At 53.0% G+C, this 19,714-nt stretch overlaps 1 protein-coding gene across 5 annotated transcripts in view; it reads left to right on the top strand.

Annotated features, from left to right (window-relative positions):
- Window positions 1–16,811: 16,811 nt before the first annotated feature.
- GRID2IP (Grid2 interacting protein) overlaps window positions 16,812–19,714 on the top strand; it is a 44,087-nt gene continuing 41,184 nt past the window's right edge. For 2 of the 5 annotated variants that reach the window (XM_070064367.1, XM_070064369.1), the window contains exon 1: window positions 16,812–17,358. In XM_070064367.1, coding sequence (XP_069920468.1) covers window positions 16,975–17,358 — 384 coding nt within the window. In that variant the 5' untranslated portion in view covers window positions 16,812–16,974. The remainder of the gene's footprint in view (window positions 17,359–19,714) is intronic. The other 3 variants (XM_070064368.1, XM_051839060.2, XM_051839061.2) reach the window with 3 other exon arrangements.

A 19,714-nucleotide genomic window follows, 5' to 3' on the forward strand; every position in this document is an offset into this window, starting at 1 on the left:
GGCCCAGGTACCTGGGCCCCTGCCACCCACAGAGGAGACCCTGAGAGTCCCAGGCTCCTGGCTTCTCAGGAGCTCCGTCTCTAACTCTGCCTTTCAAGTAAATATATACATCTTTTTTTAAAAAAATAGTATGCATGTAATACAATATACTTATTCTCCCCATAAAAGAGTTAAACTACAAAACAAAGCCAAAAGTATTCTTTGACAGACTTAATAACTCGATTAGTGTGTGTGCACCAAAACTCTTCCTGCATTTATACCTAGAATATATACCCTTCTTTTTTTTATATAGATTTTTTTTAATTTTTTTAATTTTATTTTTTGACAGGCAGAGTAGACAGTGAGAGAGAGAGACAGAGAGGAAGGTCTTCCTTTGCCGTTGGTTCATCCTCCAATAGCCACCTCGGCCGGCGCGCTGCGGCCGGCGCACTGCGCTGATCCAATGGCAGGAGCCAGGTACTTCTCCTGGTCTCCCATGGGGTGCAGGGCCCAAGCACTTGGGCCATCCTCCACTGCACTCCCGGGCCACAGCAGAGAGCTGGCCTGGAAGAGGGGCAACCGGGACAGAATCCGGCGCCCCGACCAGGACTAGAACCCGGTCTGCCGGCGCCGCAGGCGGAGGATTAACCTATTGAGCCATGGCGCCGGCCTACCCTTCTATATTTATATAGCAGGATGTGTGTGTATATATATATGTGTGTGTGTATATATATATAAATTCCAGTTTCTGTTGATGCAATTTTGCATTGGAAACACCTGCAGGAGCTTCATTACACAAATGTATTTTTCTAGGGCAGCTAAAAGGCAGTGGAATTTCTGGGCCAAAGAGTACACAGGCGTTTTTTAAAATTGTAATGAAAAGTTAAATTGCTTGTCAGCTACAACAATCCAAAAGAACCCATTTCTTCAAAGAGTTCACGAAGTGTCTCTTTAACTTCTAATGAAATGAAAATATTTTTAAAAGATTTATTTATTTATTTGAAAGAGTTAGAGAAAGGAAGAGACAAAGAGAGCTTCTATCTGCTGATTCACTTCCTGTAATGGTCAGGAGCTTCTTCCAGGTCTCCCATGTGGGTGCAGGGGCCCAAACGTGGGCCGTCTTCCGTTGCTTTCCCAGGCGCCTTAGCAGGGAGCTGGATCGGAAGTAGGACAGCTGGGATACCGGCATCCCAGGCAGCGGCTTAACTTGCTGTACCGCAGTGCCGGCCATAAATAAATTTCTTAAAAAGGGAGCCGGCATTTGGCACAGTGGTTAAGATGGCTGGCTGCTTGAGATGCCCACATCCCAGGTGGAGTGCCCAGTTTGAGTCTGAACTCCACTTCCAATTCCAGCTTCCTGCCAATGAACCCCCTGGGAGGCAGTGGGTGATGACTCAAACACGTGGGTCCCTGTCCTTCCATGGGAATTCTGCATTGAGTTCCAGGCTCCTAGCTTCAGTTTCTTCCTGGGCCATCAGCAGGGAGCTGGACTGAAGCGAAGCAGCCAGGACACGAACCCCACGCCCACGTGGGATGCCGGTGTTGGGGTGGCTTTATCAGCTTTGCCACAGCTGGCCCCTGTTCTGCTGTTTGCCCACTGCACAGGATTGTTTCCTTGACCCAACGCATACAGAGTTGGGAGTGTTTTAAGAGCAATTGAAGTCTGGATTTTTATAGCATAAAAATCTGGTTCTTGAATATTGACAGCTAACTTAAAATTGTAAAACCCTGTTTAGGCTGTGCACAACACACCTGTAGGACAGATTTAGCCCAAGGACCACCAGTTTGCAAGTGCAGACTGCTGGGTTGCTAAACATGTATGTGAATTTCAGTTTTTGTTACTGCAGTGTTGCGTTGGAAACACCTGCAGGAGCCTCATTACACAAATGGGTTTTTCTAGGGCAGCTACAACGCAGTAGAATTTCTGGGCCAAAGAGTACACAGACATTTTTAAAACTAAAAAAATAATAAATGCAGTTAAATTGCTTGTCAGCTACAACTATCCAAAAGAACCCATTTCTTCAAATCCTTGGCAACATTTAATAGGATTAATTCTTTTAGCATTCACCATTAGGATAGATGAAATGGCATTGTATTTATTTGTTTACTCAACAAATGTTGCTTCGTATGTCTCAGGCGGTGATTTTTTTTTTTTAAAGATTTATTTATTTATTTGAGAGGCAGAGTTACAGACAAAGAGAGGGAGAGAGGTCTTCCATCCACTAGTTCACTCCCCAAATAGCCACAATTACTGGAGCTGGGGCAGTCTGAAGCCAGGAGCTTCTTCCAGGTCTCCCACGGTGGTACAGGGACCCAAGGACTTGAGCCATCTTTCTCTGCTTTGCCAGGCCATTAGTAGGGAACTGGATGGAAAATGGAGCATCCAGGACTTGAACCGGTGTCCATATAGGATGTTGGCACCACAGGCAGATGCTTAACCTAGTATGCCACAGTGCCAGCCCCAGTGTTCTAAGCACTTTAAAAATTTTTCAGTACTTACCATTTAGTCCTTACAGTAACTCTGTAAGGTAGGGATGGTATTGATGATGATGATGATGATGCCACTGTTATTAATAAGGAAACTGAGGCATAGAACCAGAGAGTATCAGCCCAACATTCAAACCCAGGCAGTTGGGCTGAAGACTAAGGCAGAGTTTTGGAGCAAGCGTTTGGTCTTCCGCACGGGAGAGTGCCTGGCCCTGGCTCTCGACCCCAGCTTCCTGCCAAGGCAAACCCTGAGGCAGTGTTGACAGCTCCTGTAAGGGGGTTCCTGCTACCTTCGTGGAGGCCTGGCTTGTGTCCTGAGTTCCTGGCTCCAGCCTTGGCCTAGTCCAGGCCAGTGCAGCCGTTTGGGATGTCAACCAATAGGAGCATTCTCTCTCAACCTCTCGGTCCCTCCCCCTCCCCTGTGTGTGTGTGTGTGTGTGTGTGTGTGTGTGTGTGTGTATCTGCCTCAGATAAAGAACCAGTGGGTGCTATGATTACTACTTTGCTGTGCTGTCCTCAGTACTAGCGGCCAATGTCTAATGAGGAGGAGCTTCTCCATGTGTGTGTTAGCTGTTTGTCTTTCCTCCGTTGTGAACTGCTTACTAATACCCTTTGTTCATTCTTAATTGTTGGCTTTGCAGGACATGTTTTTTTGTTTGTTTGTTTCTTAAGATGTATTTATTTATTTGAAACACGGAGTTACAAAGAGAGAGATCTTCCATCTGCTTGTTCACTCTCCAAATGGCCCTAACAGTGCAGGCTGGGCCAGGCTGAGGCCAGGAGCCTGGAACTCCATCCAGGTCTCCACCATGGGTGGTAAGAACTACAACTTGCAACTGAAACATCTTACTCTTGACCAAGGCATGTGGTCACTCACCTTTATTTCCTCCATCTCATGTTTTTCCTTTTAAACACATTTTAAATTGTATAGATATTTATATATAAACAATTGCAAGGAAAATGACTCTGTGACTTAATTATTTTAAGATTTATTTATGGGGCCAGCTCTATGGCACAGCCGGTTAAGCTGCTGCCTGCGGCATCAGCATCCCATGTGAGCACTGGTTTGAGTGCAGGATGCTCCTCTTCTGATCCAGCTCCCCGCTGATACACCTGGGAAGGCAGCAGCAGATGGCCCAAGTCCTTGGGCCCCTGCACCTGTGTGGGAGACCCAGCAGAAGCTCCTGGTTCCTGGCTTCAGCCTGGCCTAGTCCCAGCTGTTGCGGCTGTTTGGGGAGTGAACCAGCAGATGGAAGATTCTCTCTCTCTCTCTCTCTCTCTAACTCTAACCTTCAGATAAATAAATACATCTTTTTTTTTATTTTTTAAGATTTAATTGGTTTACTTGAAAGAGTTACAGAGAGAGGCAGATAGAGAGAGAGGTCTTCCATCCACTGGTTCACTCCCCAGATGGCAGCAACGGTCAGAGCTGCACCAATACGGAGCCAGGAGCCAGGAGCTTCTTCCAGGTCTCCCACATGGGTGCAGGGGCCCAAGGACTGGGCCATCTTCCACTGCTTTCCCAGGCCACAGCAGAGAGCTGGATCAGAAGAGGAGCAGCTGGGACTAGAACCGGCCCCCATATGGGATGCTGGCACTTCAGGCCAGGGCATTAACCCACTGCACCACAGCACCAGCCCCAATAAACACATCTTTTTAAAATATTTATTTATTATTTATTTTGAAAGGCTGAGTTAGAGAGAAGGAAAAATAGAGAGATCTTCCATCCAATGGTTCACTCCCTAAATGGTCACAACTGCCAGGGCTGGGCAAAGCTGAGGCCAGGAGCCAGGAGCTTCATCTGGGTGTCCCATGTGGGTGGCAGGTGCTCAACACTTGGGCCCCTTTCTGCTACTTTTCTCAGGTGCATTAGCAGAGAGCTGGATCAGAAATGGAGCAGCCAATAGGCTAATCCTCTGCCTAGCGGCACCAGCACACCGGATTCTGTCCCGGTTGCCCCTCTTCCAGGCCAGCTCTCTGCTGTGGCCCAGGAAGGCAGTGGAGGATGGCCCAAGTTCTTGGGCCCTGAACCCAGTGGGAGACCAGGAGAAGCACCTGGATCCTGCCTTCGGATCAGCGTGATGCTCTGGCTGCAGCGCCGCCGGCTGCAGCGGCCATTGGAGGGTGAACCAACGGCAAAGGAAGACCTTTCTCTCTGTGTCTCTCTCTCACTATCCACTCTGCCTGTCAAAAAAAAAAAAAAAAAAAAGGAAGTGGAGCAGCCGGGACTCAAACCAGCAGTGTTCATATGGGATGCCAGCGTCACAGATGGTGGCTTTACCTGCTACGCCACAGCACCAGCCCCTGTATCTTACTATCTTAACTGCTACTTTATTACTGTGTGTCAGGGTACTTCAAAATGGTTGTGGAAAATGGAACTATATATTTAGGCATAAAAATATTTTGAGAGCCAATCATAATGTGCATTTCTCATGAACTTTTTGACATACCATTGCATTTACACACAGAAAAACACAAATTTTGTACTCATTTTAGAAGTCTACAGATCTGTAATCATAAGGTCAAGACCTTTTTCCTTTTTTAAAGATGTATTTATTTATTTGAAAGACACAGTTACTGAGAGGCAGAGGCAGAGAGAGAGGTCTTCCATCCATTGGTTCACTCCCCAGATGGCTGCACTCCCCAGAGCTGTGCCGATCCAGAGCCAGGAGCCAGGAGCTTCTTTCAGGTCTCCCACATGGGTGCAGGGGCCCAAAGTCTTGGACCATTTCGAAGTTTGTTTCTTCAGTTTATCACCATGCTGTTCACCTACCAAGACAGCTTTATTACTCAGTAGAGTACAGTGAACCTGACATTCACTTATTTTTGGATGTTTGTATCATTTCCTGCTTTTTAACATTATGAACAGTTTTGCATCGAGCAAATTCTTGGCTTTGACTTTCTCGAGGGAATTATCTTCTCAGGGTGAATTTCTGAGTGGTGGACAGTGCCTGAAACCCAGGGGCTTCTGGCATTTTCTTTTTCTTTTCTTATTCTTCAAAACCACCACACTCAAGCCCTGATGCCTGCTATTTCATAAACACTGTGGGAGAAAACACACTCTCTAAGCCAGAAACCAAAATTTTAATTCGAGTAGGGTAGAAAGGGTTGTATCCCAGCGATGCATGTGACAAAGGATCCCAGTCTGACACACTCCGAGCCTTCCCGGCAGCCCCTGAAACTGGACCTGCGGTGTCGGCTTTTTACCCGAGGCAGGATCGGTTGACAGCATCAGCCGCCCTCCCTACCACCATCTCTTGTCCCCGTGGGAATGGCTGAGGCGACGCTTTGCAAACAGGAGACTGGTCTTGGTAGCTACTCTCGCAACACACGTAGCAGAGGATGCTCATTTACCACCAGTGACCTGTTGGTCTCGAGCAGTTTTGCGATGGAGAAAGGAGAGGAGAGTAGGCACTGTAGTGCAGCGGGTTAAGCTGCTGCCTGGGATGCTGGCATCCCGCACTGGAATGGACACCTGTTCAAGTCCTGGCGACTCTGCTTCCCATTTGGCTTCCTGCTGATGCTCCTGGGAAGGCAGTGGTAAATGGCCCAAGCTCTTGGGCCCCTGCACTCACATGGGAGACCTGGATGGCGTTCCTGGCTCCTGGCTTTGGCTCTGGCCTGGCCCAGACCTGGGTGTTGCAACCACTCGGAGAGTGAACCAGGAGATGGAAGATCTCTCTCTCTCCCTCCCTCCCTCCCTCCCTCCCCCATCCCCCTCTATTTAAGCACTCTGCTTCTCAAATAAATGGGCCTTTTAAAAATACAAAGGAATGTAAGAAAAGTACTTTTGTTGGAGGGCGAGAACTGGGTCTGTGCCGGCTTCCTGTTATCTCCTTAGCCATGGCCGTAATGCCCAGCTCCTAGTAGATGCTTGGTGAACGTGAGTTGAATGAATGAATGGAAGAACGAGGATGAATTATACCTGAAGGAAATCTGTATCCTGGACATCGCCAGGACAAAAGTCGCTCTGCCCAGCAGGGGGTAGGGCTGGGGGCAGTGTGTCACCACTGGCACAGTTCGGAAGCATCTAATGTGCATTCTTTATTGTCCTCCAGTATCAGACACAGTGCTAGCGCTCACAAAGGTGGTTGATACACAAGAACAGAGCAGGAGGCATTCCTGGCGTGGGACGTCTGGGGTGTCAGGACTACTTATGCTGCCCGGAAGCCTGGATCTAACTAAACAATAAAGGGGACTTCTTGACCCTTGCTACTGGGAGGCCCACAGAGGAGCCCGGCTTCAGGAGTAGTTTGATTCAGCAGCTCCATGACATCATGAAGGGGCCGGCACTGTGGCCGGCGGCAGGTATATAGGAGTGTTCACGTGAGCCCCAGCTGCAGCCACCTCTGATCCAGCTCCCTGGTAATGCATCTGGGAAAGCAGCAGCAGTAGATGGTCCAAGTACTTGGGCCCCTGCTGCCCATGTGAGAGACCAGATTGATTTCCTGGCTCCTGGCTTTGGCCTGGCTCAGGCCCGGTCCCTTCACTGTGACCATCTGGGGAGTGGACCAACAGGTGGGAGATCTCTCTGTCTCACACCCCATCGAATACTCTACCTTGCAAGTAAATAAATCTTTTCCTTAAAATGACATCATCAAGGACGGAGGCTTTTTGCTTCTCACTCTATCAGATTCAGCCCAAGACAAGCTTTCCTCCCAGAGAAAGGAGGGATGCAGCTCCCCGTCCACGTCCGATGTGGGAAGAGTGGGGAGGTCTACCCTAGCATTCCAAGGAGCAGTGCTGAGATTCCCCCTGGCTGTGGGGTGCTTGGGGCGAGGGCAGACTCTGCGTGAAAGCCCTGGGTAACCTAGGGAAGGGCTTGAGCGCTGGGCAGTGGATAAGCAGGCACCTGATAAGTTGTAGGACCTGGACAGGTGGGAGGAAGGTATCAAAAATGTGCCAAAAAGAAAGAGTAAGCCCAGGGTGAATGACGAGGCCACAGTGAAAACGTGGTGGCCTGGGGCGTGCCAGCAGTGGGTGGTAGGTGACCTTCGTTTCCCAGACGCAAAGGCAAGCGTATCCATCAGACTCCTTCCTGGCAGTCACCTCCTGGTGCAGCCTCGAGGAAGGGCGAGGAAATTTTATCCATGCGGCTGCAGTGACACTGGTGCAAGGTCACCTAGAACGGATGTGATGCCTTAGGAAGAAGCGTACAGAGAGAAGGGGCTGAGCCTCTGCAGCCTCACGGAGAGCCGGCAGAGAAGGCTGAGGCCGGGGAAGAAAGGCACCCTGGAAGCCACGGATGGGGAGTGTGCAAAAACCTCCCCAGGCAGGTGCACACAGGCGAGGCCAGTGGCAGGGGCCTGGGGTGGGTCTCCCATGGACCCTGCGAAATGTCCCCTAGGGGATGCAAGACGTCACGCCCCCGTCCCGGCTCCCTGGATGAGTGTGGACAAGCCCACCAGGTTCTGCCCAGGAAGGCACGGGGCAGCTCCTCTGTAGAACGCACTGCAGATGCTGTAGCAAGGGCCAGGGACTTCCAGAACCACCCAGGAAGGCCTCGGAACCCTGCTGGCTGGAGGAGGAGACCCTGAGCTGGGGTGTCAGAAGGGGTTCTGAACACCAGCTTGAAGCGAGCAGCTGGAGGGAGAGACGTCTGGGATGTGCAGGGGTTGTCGTGGTCACACCATGCCGGGAGACTGATGGTTCCAGCAGCTGGCAGGGATCACCCCGACGGTCCCCTCTGAAGGGTGCAGCGCCAAGGGGAGTGAGCGCAGCCACCAGTGTCCACATAGCTCCAAGGCCAGCTGGGCCAAGTGAAGTCTCCTTGGCCTGCCCGCAACTGGCCTGGGCTTGGATCCCATGGGACCCAGGCTCTGCTGGGCAGCCCGTCTGCCCCTCCTCCCCACCTCAAGAGTCTCCCCTCCCACCCCTCGCTCAGACTCCCTTTTCGGGGTGTGAAAGAAATGACTGTCCCCCTGCAAGCAGTCCCTGTGGCTTATGGTGCAAATCAAAACCCTTTGCAATTTTTTTTTCCCTTCCAGAACCACCAAGTTCAACACTGAAAAAAAATTTGGCTTTTAGATCTTTGTCTTTTCAACAGACAGCCCCCCCCCCCCCCCGTGACAGCTAGAAAGCTAGGAATTAGCCTGTGCCTGTGGAATGGGGCCTAAGGAAAACAGCACTATGCAAAGGAATGCTTCAGCCTTGGAAGCGGCCCAGTCTTTTATGCTACAAAGTCCTGCCCACACCCCAGCAACTACAGGTGGTCCCAGCCTCCCCCTGGCCCAAGGAAAGAACCCTAGGAGAATCCTCTCTGCCAAGCCTGATAACACCGGGTGATAATAAAATCCTGGGGAAGATTTCGCCGATTCCGCACTGAGCAAACCCTCTGGGAAAAGGGCAGGAAGAACTGCAGCCCGATCCCTTGTATCTGCAGACTTTTGCTGAGCTGGCTGCCTGCCCTGCCGGGCACCTGGCCCCTGGTTCACCGCTACCCTCTGTCCTCTGTCCCAGGTCTGACTTCTTTCTTGCATGAAGACAGAAACAGCCAAGCAGCCATGTCCAGTAAGGGGCTCTGGGATCAGCGCACACTGTGAAGCAGGTGACAAATGGAACCAGATTGTATGAAGGCACAGAGGCTGCAGGGTCTTTGTCCCAGCAGCTGGCATCAACGACGCTAACACACCGTGCGCTGCTGGTGAGAACCACAGCATGGCCCGATGCCATGACCAAGCCTTCCCTCAAAATGCCATGGCATCACTGGCCAACTTTAGCTCCATGTCTTGGGGACGGGCCATTACCTGGATCGGCCCCCTCCTTTGCAGGCTGCCGCCCCCACCCCTCCTCTGCCACCAGAGGTAGCAGGGGCACAGTGCAGAGCAGTGCAGGGACGTGGGCGGAGTTCAGGACTGCAAGGCACAGTCTCCTCGTTCGACTCTGTCTCTGCTGGATGTGTCTGGCGAGACTTGGCAGGGACACAGCCAGGTGCCGGCCAATTTTAAACCAGTGTCTGCCTTTTCCCAATCAACCCCCGTCTGTGTTCATTTGCTCTCTGTCACGGAGGCTTGTTTCCCAGGCTCTCACCACATCCTGGTGAAGAGCAGGTAAAGTTGCTCTGTGGCGAGGTATCAGTCTGCCAGGGCTGCCAAACCTGAAGAGTACCATGGCCAGGTGGCTTTGCCAGTGGGAGGTTACCTCCCCACAGTGTGGAGCTGAAGTCTGAGACCACGGCGTGGGCAGGGATGGTCTCTCCTTGGCTTGTGGCTACCCGCCTCCTTGCAACACTTTGTCTTTATCTCTTCTTCTGAGCACGCCGGTCCACTGGGTTAAGGACTGCTTGTGTGACTCTGTGTCCCCTTAATTGTCTCTTTCAAGGCCCATCTCCAAATACCTTTAAAAAACCTCCCACTGTGAGGTTTCGGGGGTCAGAATGACAATATGTGAAATTGAGGGGACACAACTAATCACAAGGGTCCAGTTGGTGTTGTCCACGGTCTTATTTCTGTGGGTCATTTAAGGAAGCAAAAAGCTGCTTCCTGGCATTCGGATCAGTCACAAGATGCTTGTAACAGGGCACTGAGGCTGGGCTAGGTATTTTTATTTTTAATTGTATTTGTTTATTTTCATTTTATTTGATAGGCAAAGAGACAGAAACGAAGGGGGAGGGAGGGAGGAAGCTCCTGGCTCCTGGCTTCGGGTTGGCGCAGCTGTAACAAAAGGCTGTAACAGCAAGAGCTGGGCCAGACCAGAGCCAGGAGCCAGGAGCCAGGAGCTTCTTCCAGGTCTCCCACGCGGGTGCAGGCACCCAGCACTTGGGCCATCTTCTACTGCTTTCCCAGGCCATGGCAGAGAGCTGGATCAAAGTGGAGCAGCCGAGACTTGAACCATAGCCCATATGGGATGCCAGCACTGCAGGCAACAGCTTTACCCGCTATGCTACAGCGCCAGCCCCGGGTATTTGTTTTATGCTCTGGGTTATAATCCAATACTGGGTTATTCATTTTGTTGCTCAAAATGATCCAGCTTTGCTCACTAGGAGCTCTCTCAATCTCTCTCTTTTCAAAATTTACGTAAAAATACTTGAATATTCAAATATTTGAAAAGCAGAGGGAGGGTGAGAGAGCGCGAGAGAGATATCAATTGTCCATCTGCTGGTCCACTCCCCAAATGGCCCAACAGCCAAGGCTGGGTCAGGCTGCAGCCAGGAGCCAGGAACTCCATCTGGGTCTCTCACGTGGGTGGCAGGGACCCAAGCACCTGGACCACCATCTGCTGTCTTCCTAGGTGCACTGGAAAGGAAGTGGAGTAGCCAGGACTTAAAAAGGAACTCCACTAAGGGGTGCAGGTGCCACCAGGCTTTCCTTTGGGTGTCTCTCTGATCAGCTCCATCATTGTGTGTGTGTGGTGTTTAGCATTTCCTTACTCCATCACTGTGTGTGTGTACGTGTGTGTGTGTGTGTGTGTATTTAGCATTTCCTTACTCCATCACTGTATATGTGTGTGTGTGTTTAGCATTTCCTTACTCCATCAGTGTGTGTGTGCGTGTGTGTGTGGTGTGTTTAGCATTTCCTTACTCCATCACTGTGTGTGTGTGTGGTGTGTTTAGCATTTCCTTACTCCATCATTGTGTGTGTGCGCACGTGTGTGTGTGTTTAGCATTTCCTTACTCCATCACTGTGTGTTTAGCATTTCCTTACTCCATCATTGTGTGTGTGTGTTTAGCATTTCCTTACTCCATCATTGTGTGTGTGTGTGTGTGGTGTGTTTAGCATTTCCTTACTCCATCACTGTGTGTGTGTGTGTGTATGTGTGCTCAGCATTTCCTTACTCCATCACTGTGTGTGTGTGTGTGTGTGTGTGCTCAGCATTTCCTTACTCCATCACTGTGTGTGCTCAGCATTTCCTTACTCCATCATTGTGTGTGTGTGGTGTGTTTAGCATTTCCTTACTCCATCACTGTGTGTGTGTGTGTGTTTAGCATTTCCTTACTCCACCATTGTGTGTGTGTGTGTGTGGTGTGCTCAGCATTTCCTTACTCCATCACTGTGTGTGTGTGTGTGTGTGTGCTCAGCATTTCCTTACTCCATCACTGTGTGTGCTCAGCATTTCCTTACTCCATCACTGTGTGTGTGTGGTGTGTTTAGCATTTCCTTACTCCATCACTGTGTGTGTGTGTGTGTTTAGCATTTCCTTACTCCACCATTGTGTGTGTGCTCGCATGTGTGTTTACCATTTCCTTACTCCATCACTGTTTATGTGTGTGTTTAGCATTTCCTTACTCCATCATTGTGTGTGTGTGCTCAGCATTTCCTTACTCCATCACTGTGTGTGTGTACGTGTGTGTGCTCAGCATTTCCTTACTCCATCACTGTGTGTGTGTGTTTAGCATTTCCTTACTCCATCACTGTTTATGTGTGTGTTTAGCATTTCCTTACTCCATCATTGTGTGTGCGTGTGTGTGCTCAGCATTTCCTTACTCCATTATTGTGTGTATGTGTGTGTTTAGCATTTCCTTACTCCATCACTGTGTGTGTGTGTTTAGCATTTCCTTACTCCATCACTGTGTGTGTGTGTGTGTGTTTAGATTTCCTTACTCCATCACTGTGTGTGTGTGTTTAGCATTTCCTTACTCCATCACTGTGTGTGTGTGTTTAGCATTTCCTTACTCCATCATTGTGTGTGTGTGTGTGTGTGTGTTTAGCATTTCCTTACTCCATCACTGTGTGTGTGTGTGTGGTGTGTTTAGCATTTCCTTACTCCATCATTGTGTGTGTGTGTGTATGTGTGTGTTTAGCATTTCCTTACTCCATCATTGTGTGTGTGTGCTCAGCATTTCCTTACTCCATCACTGTGTGTGTGTACGTGTGTGTGTTTAGCATTTCCTTACTCCATCACTGTGTGTGTGTGTTTAGCATTTCCTTACTCCATCATTGTGTGTGTGTGTGTGTGTTTAGCATTTCCTTACTCCATCACTGTGTGTGCTCAGCATTTCCTTACTCCATCATTGTGTGTGTGTGTTTAGCATTTCCTTACTCCATCACTGTGTGTGTGTGTTTAGCATTTCCTTACTCCATCATTTTGTGTGTGTGTGTGTGTTTAGCATTTCCTTACTCCATCATTGTGTGTGTGTGTTTAGATTTCCTTACTCCATCACTCTGTGTGTGTGTTTAGCATTTCCTTACTCCATCATTGTGTGTGTGTGTTTAGCATTTCCTTACTCCATCACTGTGAGTGCTCAGCATTTCCTTACTCCATCATTTTGTGTGTGTGTGTGTGTGTTTAGCATTTCCTTACTCCATCACTGTGTGTGCTCAGCATTTCCTTACTCCATCATTGTGTGTGTGTGTGTGTGTATTTAGCATTTCCTTACCCTATGCACTAGAAGATGACCCAGCTTCATTTTGCATATTCCCTGCCCCAGTCGTGGAATCAGTTGATTTTCCTGGTGGCCAGGATCGGGCATGGGACATGCTCCGGGTGACCAGGGCACCTCTCCTCGCAGGCCGTCTGAGCCGGGGCAGCAGGCAGCAGCAGGCATGGGGGGCCTGCGTGTCTGTGAGGATTCCTGTTGTATGCACTGGTGTCTCCAGTAACCTGACAATGTGGTGACACTGATGCTGCCGCTTCCATCCGGTACTGGACCCCAAGGTCATTCTGGTCTCCCACCCCTTTGCTGGTCTGCAGCCTCCCACTCCAACAAAGGGAAACCACGTGCCCTGTCACCCACCCCACCCCCACCCCGAGCCAGCACCACCTGCTGCCTGTCTTGCTCCGCTCGGGCTGCGGGGCTAACCTGACGAGACAGCAGTGCCGGCTGCACTTCCTTCCACCTTGACTTCCCAGCTTCCGTTCATTTCTGAAATGGCTTAGGTCAGCACCTTCCACCCATTCCAACTGTTTTTTGGGGGGATTCTCCCTTCTCCTGCCAATGAAGCCAGCCCGTGGGGCTCCCACTGTGCTATTCTCGGATGAGGACTAGCTCCTGCATCCTAGTGGCTCTCACCAGTCCCCTCTGCCATCACCGGTGCCACTGAACCGAGTGACAGTCATACCCCAAACAACTCAGCTGAACCCCCTGCACCTGCCTGCCAAGCCCTGTGACCCCCTGGGTGGACCCAGCCTCAGGCCAAACCCCTGCAAGCCTCCACCTGCTCATCCCCCAGGACCATGCAACAGGGGTGGCCGCCCTGGGTCCTGGCCAAGCTGTCCAGCCATCCTGCTGGTCTACGCGGTAACTGGGGCCTTCTCAGGTTACTCAGAGGATCACTTTGCCTTAGAAACTCCAGCTGTCCCCTTGGGCGCATCCGTAACCGATGCCAAGGCCCTGAGCAGCCAAGGGCCGGCCGGCAACCGCGGAGTGTGAGTGGGTATTCCGTGAGAACGCAGGCTGTGTCCGCCGTGGCCGTGGCCGGTGCAGGCAAACAAGGCAGGTGAGCAAAGCTGGGGAGCGGTGCAGCCCCTGCCTGGGATGGGGGAGGTGGGCAGGAACCGAGATGCCGTGTGGTACCGAGATAGCCCAATCAGGAGCCTGGGTTCCAGCATTCCCAGGAGGGGAGGGAAGAGACAACAGCCCAGCCTGGGGGCTCTGGGTGGGTGTGGAGAGGACACCCTGGAGGGCTTGACGTGGTTCAGAAGCTCTGGGCAGTGGGAGGTCGGGGGACTGGCAGCCTCTGTGGCCCTGTGGACTTCCCAGGTTGGGTGTAGAGGTGGCTTGTCACCCGGCACAGGGGTGGCCGTGGAGGGAGAGCTTTCCAGACAGTCCCTCTCTGGTTACAGAGAAACTGCTTCTCTCGCAGTAGAGGAAGCAACTTCAGGTCCCCAAATGATGTGGCGGTGCCCTCACCCACACAGGAGCCCTGTGCTTGGCCATCAGGTGACCCGGGACATGCCCCTGAGTGTCCGTGCCCCGTGCCAGCACCACAGCCTGGCAGATGAGGACAGGGGCCCCGGGGTGGGCGTGGGACTGATCCTGCCAGCCTTGGGGAGGCAGTCTCACACGTGCCCTCTGCTGGCACGGCCTCTCCCAATGTCACTTGGGGACACTCCCTCCCAGTCCATCGTGCTGTCAGAACTCTGGGCCTTTCCCCCCGCCCCCAACTCCCCAGTCCCAAGAAGTGTGTGGCCCACGCCGGTTCCTGGGAGAGGGAGCTGTGGGCAGGATGGCTCCTGGGGGCGGGTCTCCAAATTTTCACAGGGAGCTGAGGGGCAGCCGGGACCCTCCAGGCCAGGGTCAGCAAGCCCTCAGACCCTCCAACCAGAATACACGCCCCCCCCCCCCCCCGCCAACATCAGAGGCCCACCACTCCTGTAATGAATCCCTGCTCGAAACAAACCCACACAAGGGCTGGCCTAGCTGAGGTTCTCCAGAACGGTCTATCCTTGCCTCCCCAAGCTGTGCTTGTGTCCCCTGGACACCTCGATCGCTTGCCCTCACAGCTGGCCTCTTCTGAAAAGAGTCCCTCTCTGCTCCCTGAGCCTATCCCAGCGCCAGGACCCAGAGCCCCAGAGCAGCCATTGTCTTACAACCCAAAAGAGCTCACCGCACCACTAAGACAGACCCGGCACGTGCTCTCTGCTTAGAAGTTTCTAGTACTCTGGATCTTATCAGTTGCCAGTGAGAAACCCACTCTACACCTCCAAAGAAAGGAGGCCAAGAGTCCACATCCCCGGGAAGTCCTGCCATCAAGTCCAAGTTGGGTGAGCATGAGGCACAGCTGGATGCCGGCGCTTGGTGCCACAGACACCAAAGCTTGGAACGGCTGGCAGGGTGGCTGCGGACAGCACCCAACCTGCAACGTCCCAGATAGCCAGCGAGCCCAGAGAAAGACACCCCCCCTCCCGAGGCCACCATGTCACATCTGAAACGCTCAAGCGCCCTTTAGGAGACTCAGGCTGGGATGCAGCGGTTGGACAGGCCTGGTCAAGGCCCACTCCTGCTATCAGGGCCAGCGCATAACCACCTGTCTGTCCCCCTGAAGCCCAGGGCATGGGGGGCATGGGAGACAGGGAGGGTCGGCCTAGCGGTGACCCTGTCTTGTCTCCTCAGCCAAGTGGGAAGAGGCCTGTGAGGACAGGACGGGCAGGAACCCTCTGGACAGGGGTCCCTGGGCTCTGCCTCAGATGGGTGGGAGGCAGAGGAGTGAGCCCTGGGTGGGAGGGAGGGCTGGCTCTGCCACTCACCAGCTGGGCGTCCTGGGGTTAGGACCTTCCCATCTCAAGGCAGAGACACCTCACTGCTTGGGTCTGGGGGAGGTTTATAAAATCCTTCTACCTCCCCCGGTGGGTACAAATGGCTTCTGGGACTGCTTCCTGCTCCAACATTCTGGGCTACTGGAAGCTTGCGATTAGGTGGAAGGAACAGTAAGGTAAGGGAAGACCACGGAAGCCACAGTGCCCTATGGAAGTCGCACAGTGAGGTCATCCCTCTGGGAAAAGGTGTGGCTTCACCAGCTACGATCCCAAGGAACTCTAACTAAATCCTTATGTGGAAGCCACAACTCTGTCTCCAAGAGTTCCCTTTTGCTGGTTCACTCCCCAAATGCCCACGACAGTGGGGGGCGGGGGGCTGAGCCAGGCTGAAGCCAGGAAGTGGGAACTCCATTTAGGTCTCCCCTGGGGGTGGCCTCCCAGCGTGCACATTAGCAGGGAGCCAGAACTTGGAGAGATACTAGGATATGGGATGCAGCTGTCCCAGATGATGTTTTAACTGCTGTGGCAAGCGTGTGCCCTGGACCTAGAAAGAAGAGTTTGTTTTTTTTTTAAATGATTATTTGTTATTTATCTGAAAGGCAGAGGGGCAGAGAGAGAGAGAACAACCTTCCATCCCCTAGGTCACTCCCCAAATGCCCACAACAGTCAGGACTAGGCCAGACAAGCCAGGAGCTGGGACCTCAATCTCCGTCTCTCTCGCGCGGGTGGGACGCGCCCAATTACTTGAGCCAGCACCTTCAGAACCCCCCGGGCGGGGGCAGGGAAGCAGAGCCAGGCACCTGATATAGGATGCAGGCACCCCAAGTGGGTCTCAGGCCTTGGGCCAAAGCCTACCCCTCCAATTAAGACTTTAAAGACGGGGCATTTGTCTTTCACATCCAAAAACCAACATTAAGACGATATTTAATAAGTTACAAAGCCCGGAGTTAACGACAACGTTGTGGAGACATAAGTGGATGACGTCAGAGCCCCCCCTCCCCACATCCGCCTTCGGCCTCCCCGGGGTCACTGAGGCAGCAGGCCCAGCTCTCCCCGTCCCCAGCCCCTCCCTCTCCCTACAGACCCCTGCCCTCATCACGCTGTCCCCGTGGGGGCCTGACAGCCGCCCAGAACCCCAGCTGTCGCCTCCACTTCCTTTCTGACCTCCCTGTCCACACCTCTCCCTCCTGGGCGCCATCTTCTCAGCCACACTTCCGGCTGACCCCGGAAGAAGACCGGAAGTGGGGAAGTGAAGCCGGATGGAGGGGAACTGAGGCAGAGAGCTGGTCAGGAGGAGCAGAGAGGAGACGAGACCCCGGGCTGGCACGTGTCCTAGGCCTGTGCTCTCTCGCCCCCTCCAGCCACGCCGCCGCCATGCCGACCACCAACCTGGGCTGGCCCGAGGACTTCGGCTTCCGGCTTGGCGGCTCCGGCCCCTGCTTCGTCCTGGAGGTGGCCGAGGGCAGCAGCGCGCACGCCGGGGGCCTGCGGCCCGGAGACCAGATCCTGGAGCTCGAGGGCCTTGCCGTGGGCGGCCTGAGCCGCGAGCGCCTCGTGCGCCTGGCGCGGCGCTGCCCGCGCGTGCCGCCCAGCCTGGGCGTGCTCCCGGGCTTCGACGACGGCGGTCCCGGCCTGCGGGCCCCACGCCCCGGCCGGGGCCTCGCGCTCGGCCGCGAGCTGCTGCGCTTGGTGGGCCGTAAGCGCCCCGACGCTGTGCACCGAGAGCGCAGGCGCAAGGCCCAGGAGTTCAGCCGGAAGGTGAGGCGCACGGGGGGCGGGGCTGGGGGCGGGGCCTGAGGGGCGGGGCCTCCGCTCCCACCTGCTGGCGCTCAGGACATTTCTGGAGACGGCTATATCCCAAGTATGACGCTCAGATGTTAAGGTGCTGTATCTGATTTTGTACCTTTTGTTCCCCTGTTTTATGGCAATTGTTTTTTCTTATTTTGATTTTTTAAGAGATTTATTTTATTTATTTGAAAGAGTTACACAGAGAGAGAAGGAGAGGCAGAGAGAGAGACAGAAAGGTCTTCCATCTGCTGGTTCACTCCCCAGCTGGCTGCAACGGCTGGAGCTGTGCCAATCTGAAGCCAGGAGCCAGGAGCTTCTTCCGGGTCTCCCATGTAGGTGCAGGGGCCCAAGGACCTGCGCCATCCTCCACTGCTATCTCAGGCCACAGCAGAGAGCTGGATGGGAAGTGGAGCAGCCGCGACTCTAACCGGCACCAATATGGGGATGCCATCACTGCTGGTGGCGGCTTTACCCACTATGCCACAGCGCAAGCCCCAAATTTTAATGTTTTTAAAGATTTATTTTATTTATTTGAAAGGTAGAGTTACAAAGAGAGGTAGAGGCAGAGAGAGAGAGGTCTTCCATCCACTGATTCACTCCCCAGATGGCTGCAATAACTGGGGCTAGGCCAGTCCAAAGCCAGAAGCCAAGAGCCTCTTCCAGGTCTCCCACATGGATGCAGAGACCCAAGCATTCAGGCCATCCTCCACTGCTTTCCCAGGCTCATTTGCAGGGAGCTGGATCAGAAGTGGAGCAGCGGGGACTCAAACCAGCACCCATCTGGGATGCTGGTGCTGCAGGCTTGGGCGTTAACCCACTGCACCACAGCACCAGCCCAGATTTTAATTTTATTTATTTGAAAGAGTTACACAGAGAGACAAGGTGAGACAGAGACAGAGGTCTTCGATCCACTGGTTCACACCCCAAATGGCTGAAACAGCCAGGGCTGGGCTGGTTGAAAACCAGGAGCTTTGGCAGGTGCCACGGCTCAATAGGCTAATCCTCCGCCTGCAGCGCTGGCACCCCGAGTTCTAGTCCCGGTCGGGGCGCCGGATTCTGTCCTGGTTGCCCCTCTTCCAGACCAGCTCTCTGCTGTGGCCCGGGAGTGCAGTGGAGGATGGCCCAAGTGCTTGGGCCCTGCACCCCATGGGAGACCAGGAAAAGCACCTGGCTCCTGGCTCCTGCCATCGGATCAGTGCGGTGCGCCGGCCGCAGCGGCCATTGGAGGGTGAACCAACGGCACAAGGAAGACCTTTCTCTCTGTCTCTCTCTCTCACTGTCCACTCTGCCTCTCAAAAAAACAAAACAAGACAAAACAAAAACAGGAGCTTCTTCCCGGTCTCCCACTCATGTTCAGGGGCCCAAACACTTGGGACATTTTTCACTGCTTTCCCAGACTGCTAGCAGGGAGCTGAATCATAAGTGGAGCAGGGGCCGGTGCTGTGGCACAGTGGGTTAACGCCCTGGCCTGAAGCGCCGGCATCCCATATGGGCGCTGGTTCTAGTCCCGGCTGCTCCTCTTCCAATCCAGCTCTCTGCTGTGGCCTGGGAAAGCAGTGGAAGGTGGCCCAAGTCCTTGGGCCCCTGCACCCTTTTGGGAGACCTGGAGAAAGCTCCTGGCTTCTGGCTTCGGATCGGCCCAGCTCTGGCCGTTGTGGCCGTCTGTTGAGTGAACCAGTGGATGGAAGACTCTCTCTCTCTCTGCCTCTCCTCTCTCTGCCTCTCCTCTGTCTCTCCTCTCTCTGTCTCTCCTCTCTCTGTGTAACTCTGACTTTCAAATAAATAAATAAATCTTAAGAAAAAAAAACTGGAGCAGCCGGGACTTGAACTGGTGCCCGTATGGGATGCTGGCACTGCAGGTGGCGACTTTCACGTGCTATGCCACAGGACCGGCCCCTGCAATTGTCCCTTTTGAGAAATGTTTTTATTCATTGATTTGAGAGGCAGAGAGGGAGAAACAGAAATCTCCCATCCAATGGTTCAGTCCCCAAATACCTGCCATGCCTGGGACTGGGCCAGGCTGAAGCAGGGACTTGGGCCATCTTCCGCTGCCTGGGTCAGAAATGGAGCAGCTAGGATTCGATGTAGGCTGCTGCATTACAGGAGGAGGTTTAACCTGCTGTGCCAAAGTGCTGGCTCCCTGCTTGTTTTGTCTTGGTTGAGGTATTTATAGCCGAATAGTAAGGTGCCCTCAGGGTACAGCCCAGTCGATTTTACACAGGCACGCATTCTTGTGACCAGCACCCTGACCCGAGGCAGAGTAACAGGATATGGGTAATGATAGAATGTAGCCGTAGAATAATTCCTTCCCCCAGAATTCCTTTCC

The sequence above is a fragment of the Oryctolagus cuniculus genome, chromosome 19 (genome assembly GCF_964237555.1).
Source record: "Oryctolagus cuniculus chromosome 19, mOryCun1.1, whole genome shotgun sequence".
NCBI lineage: Eukaryota > Metazoa > Chordata > Mammalia > Lagomorpha > Leporidae > Oryctolagus > Oryctolagus cuniculus.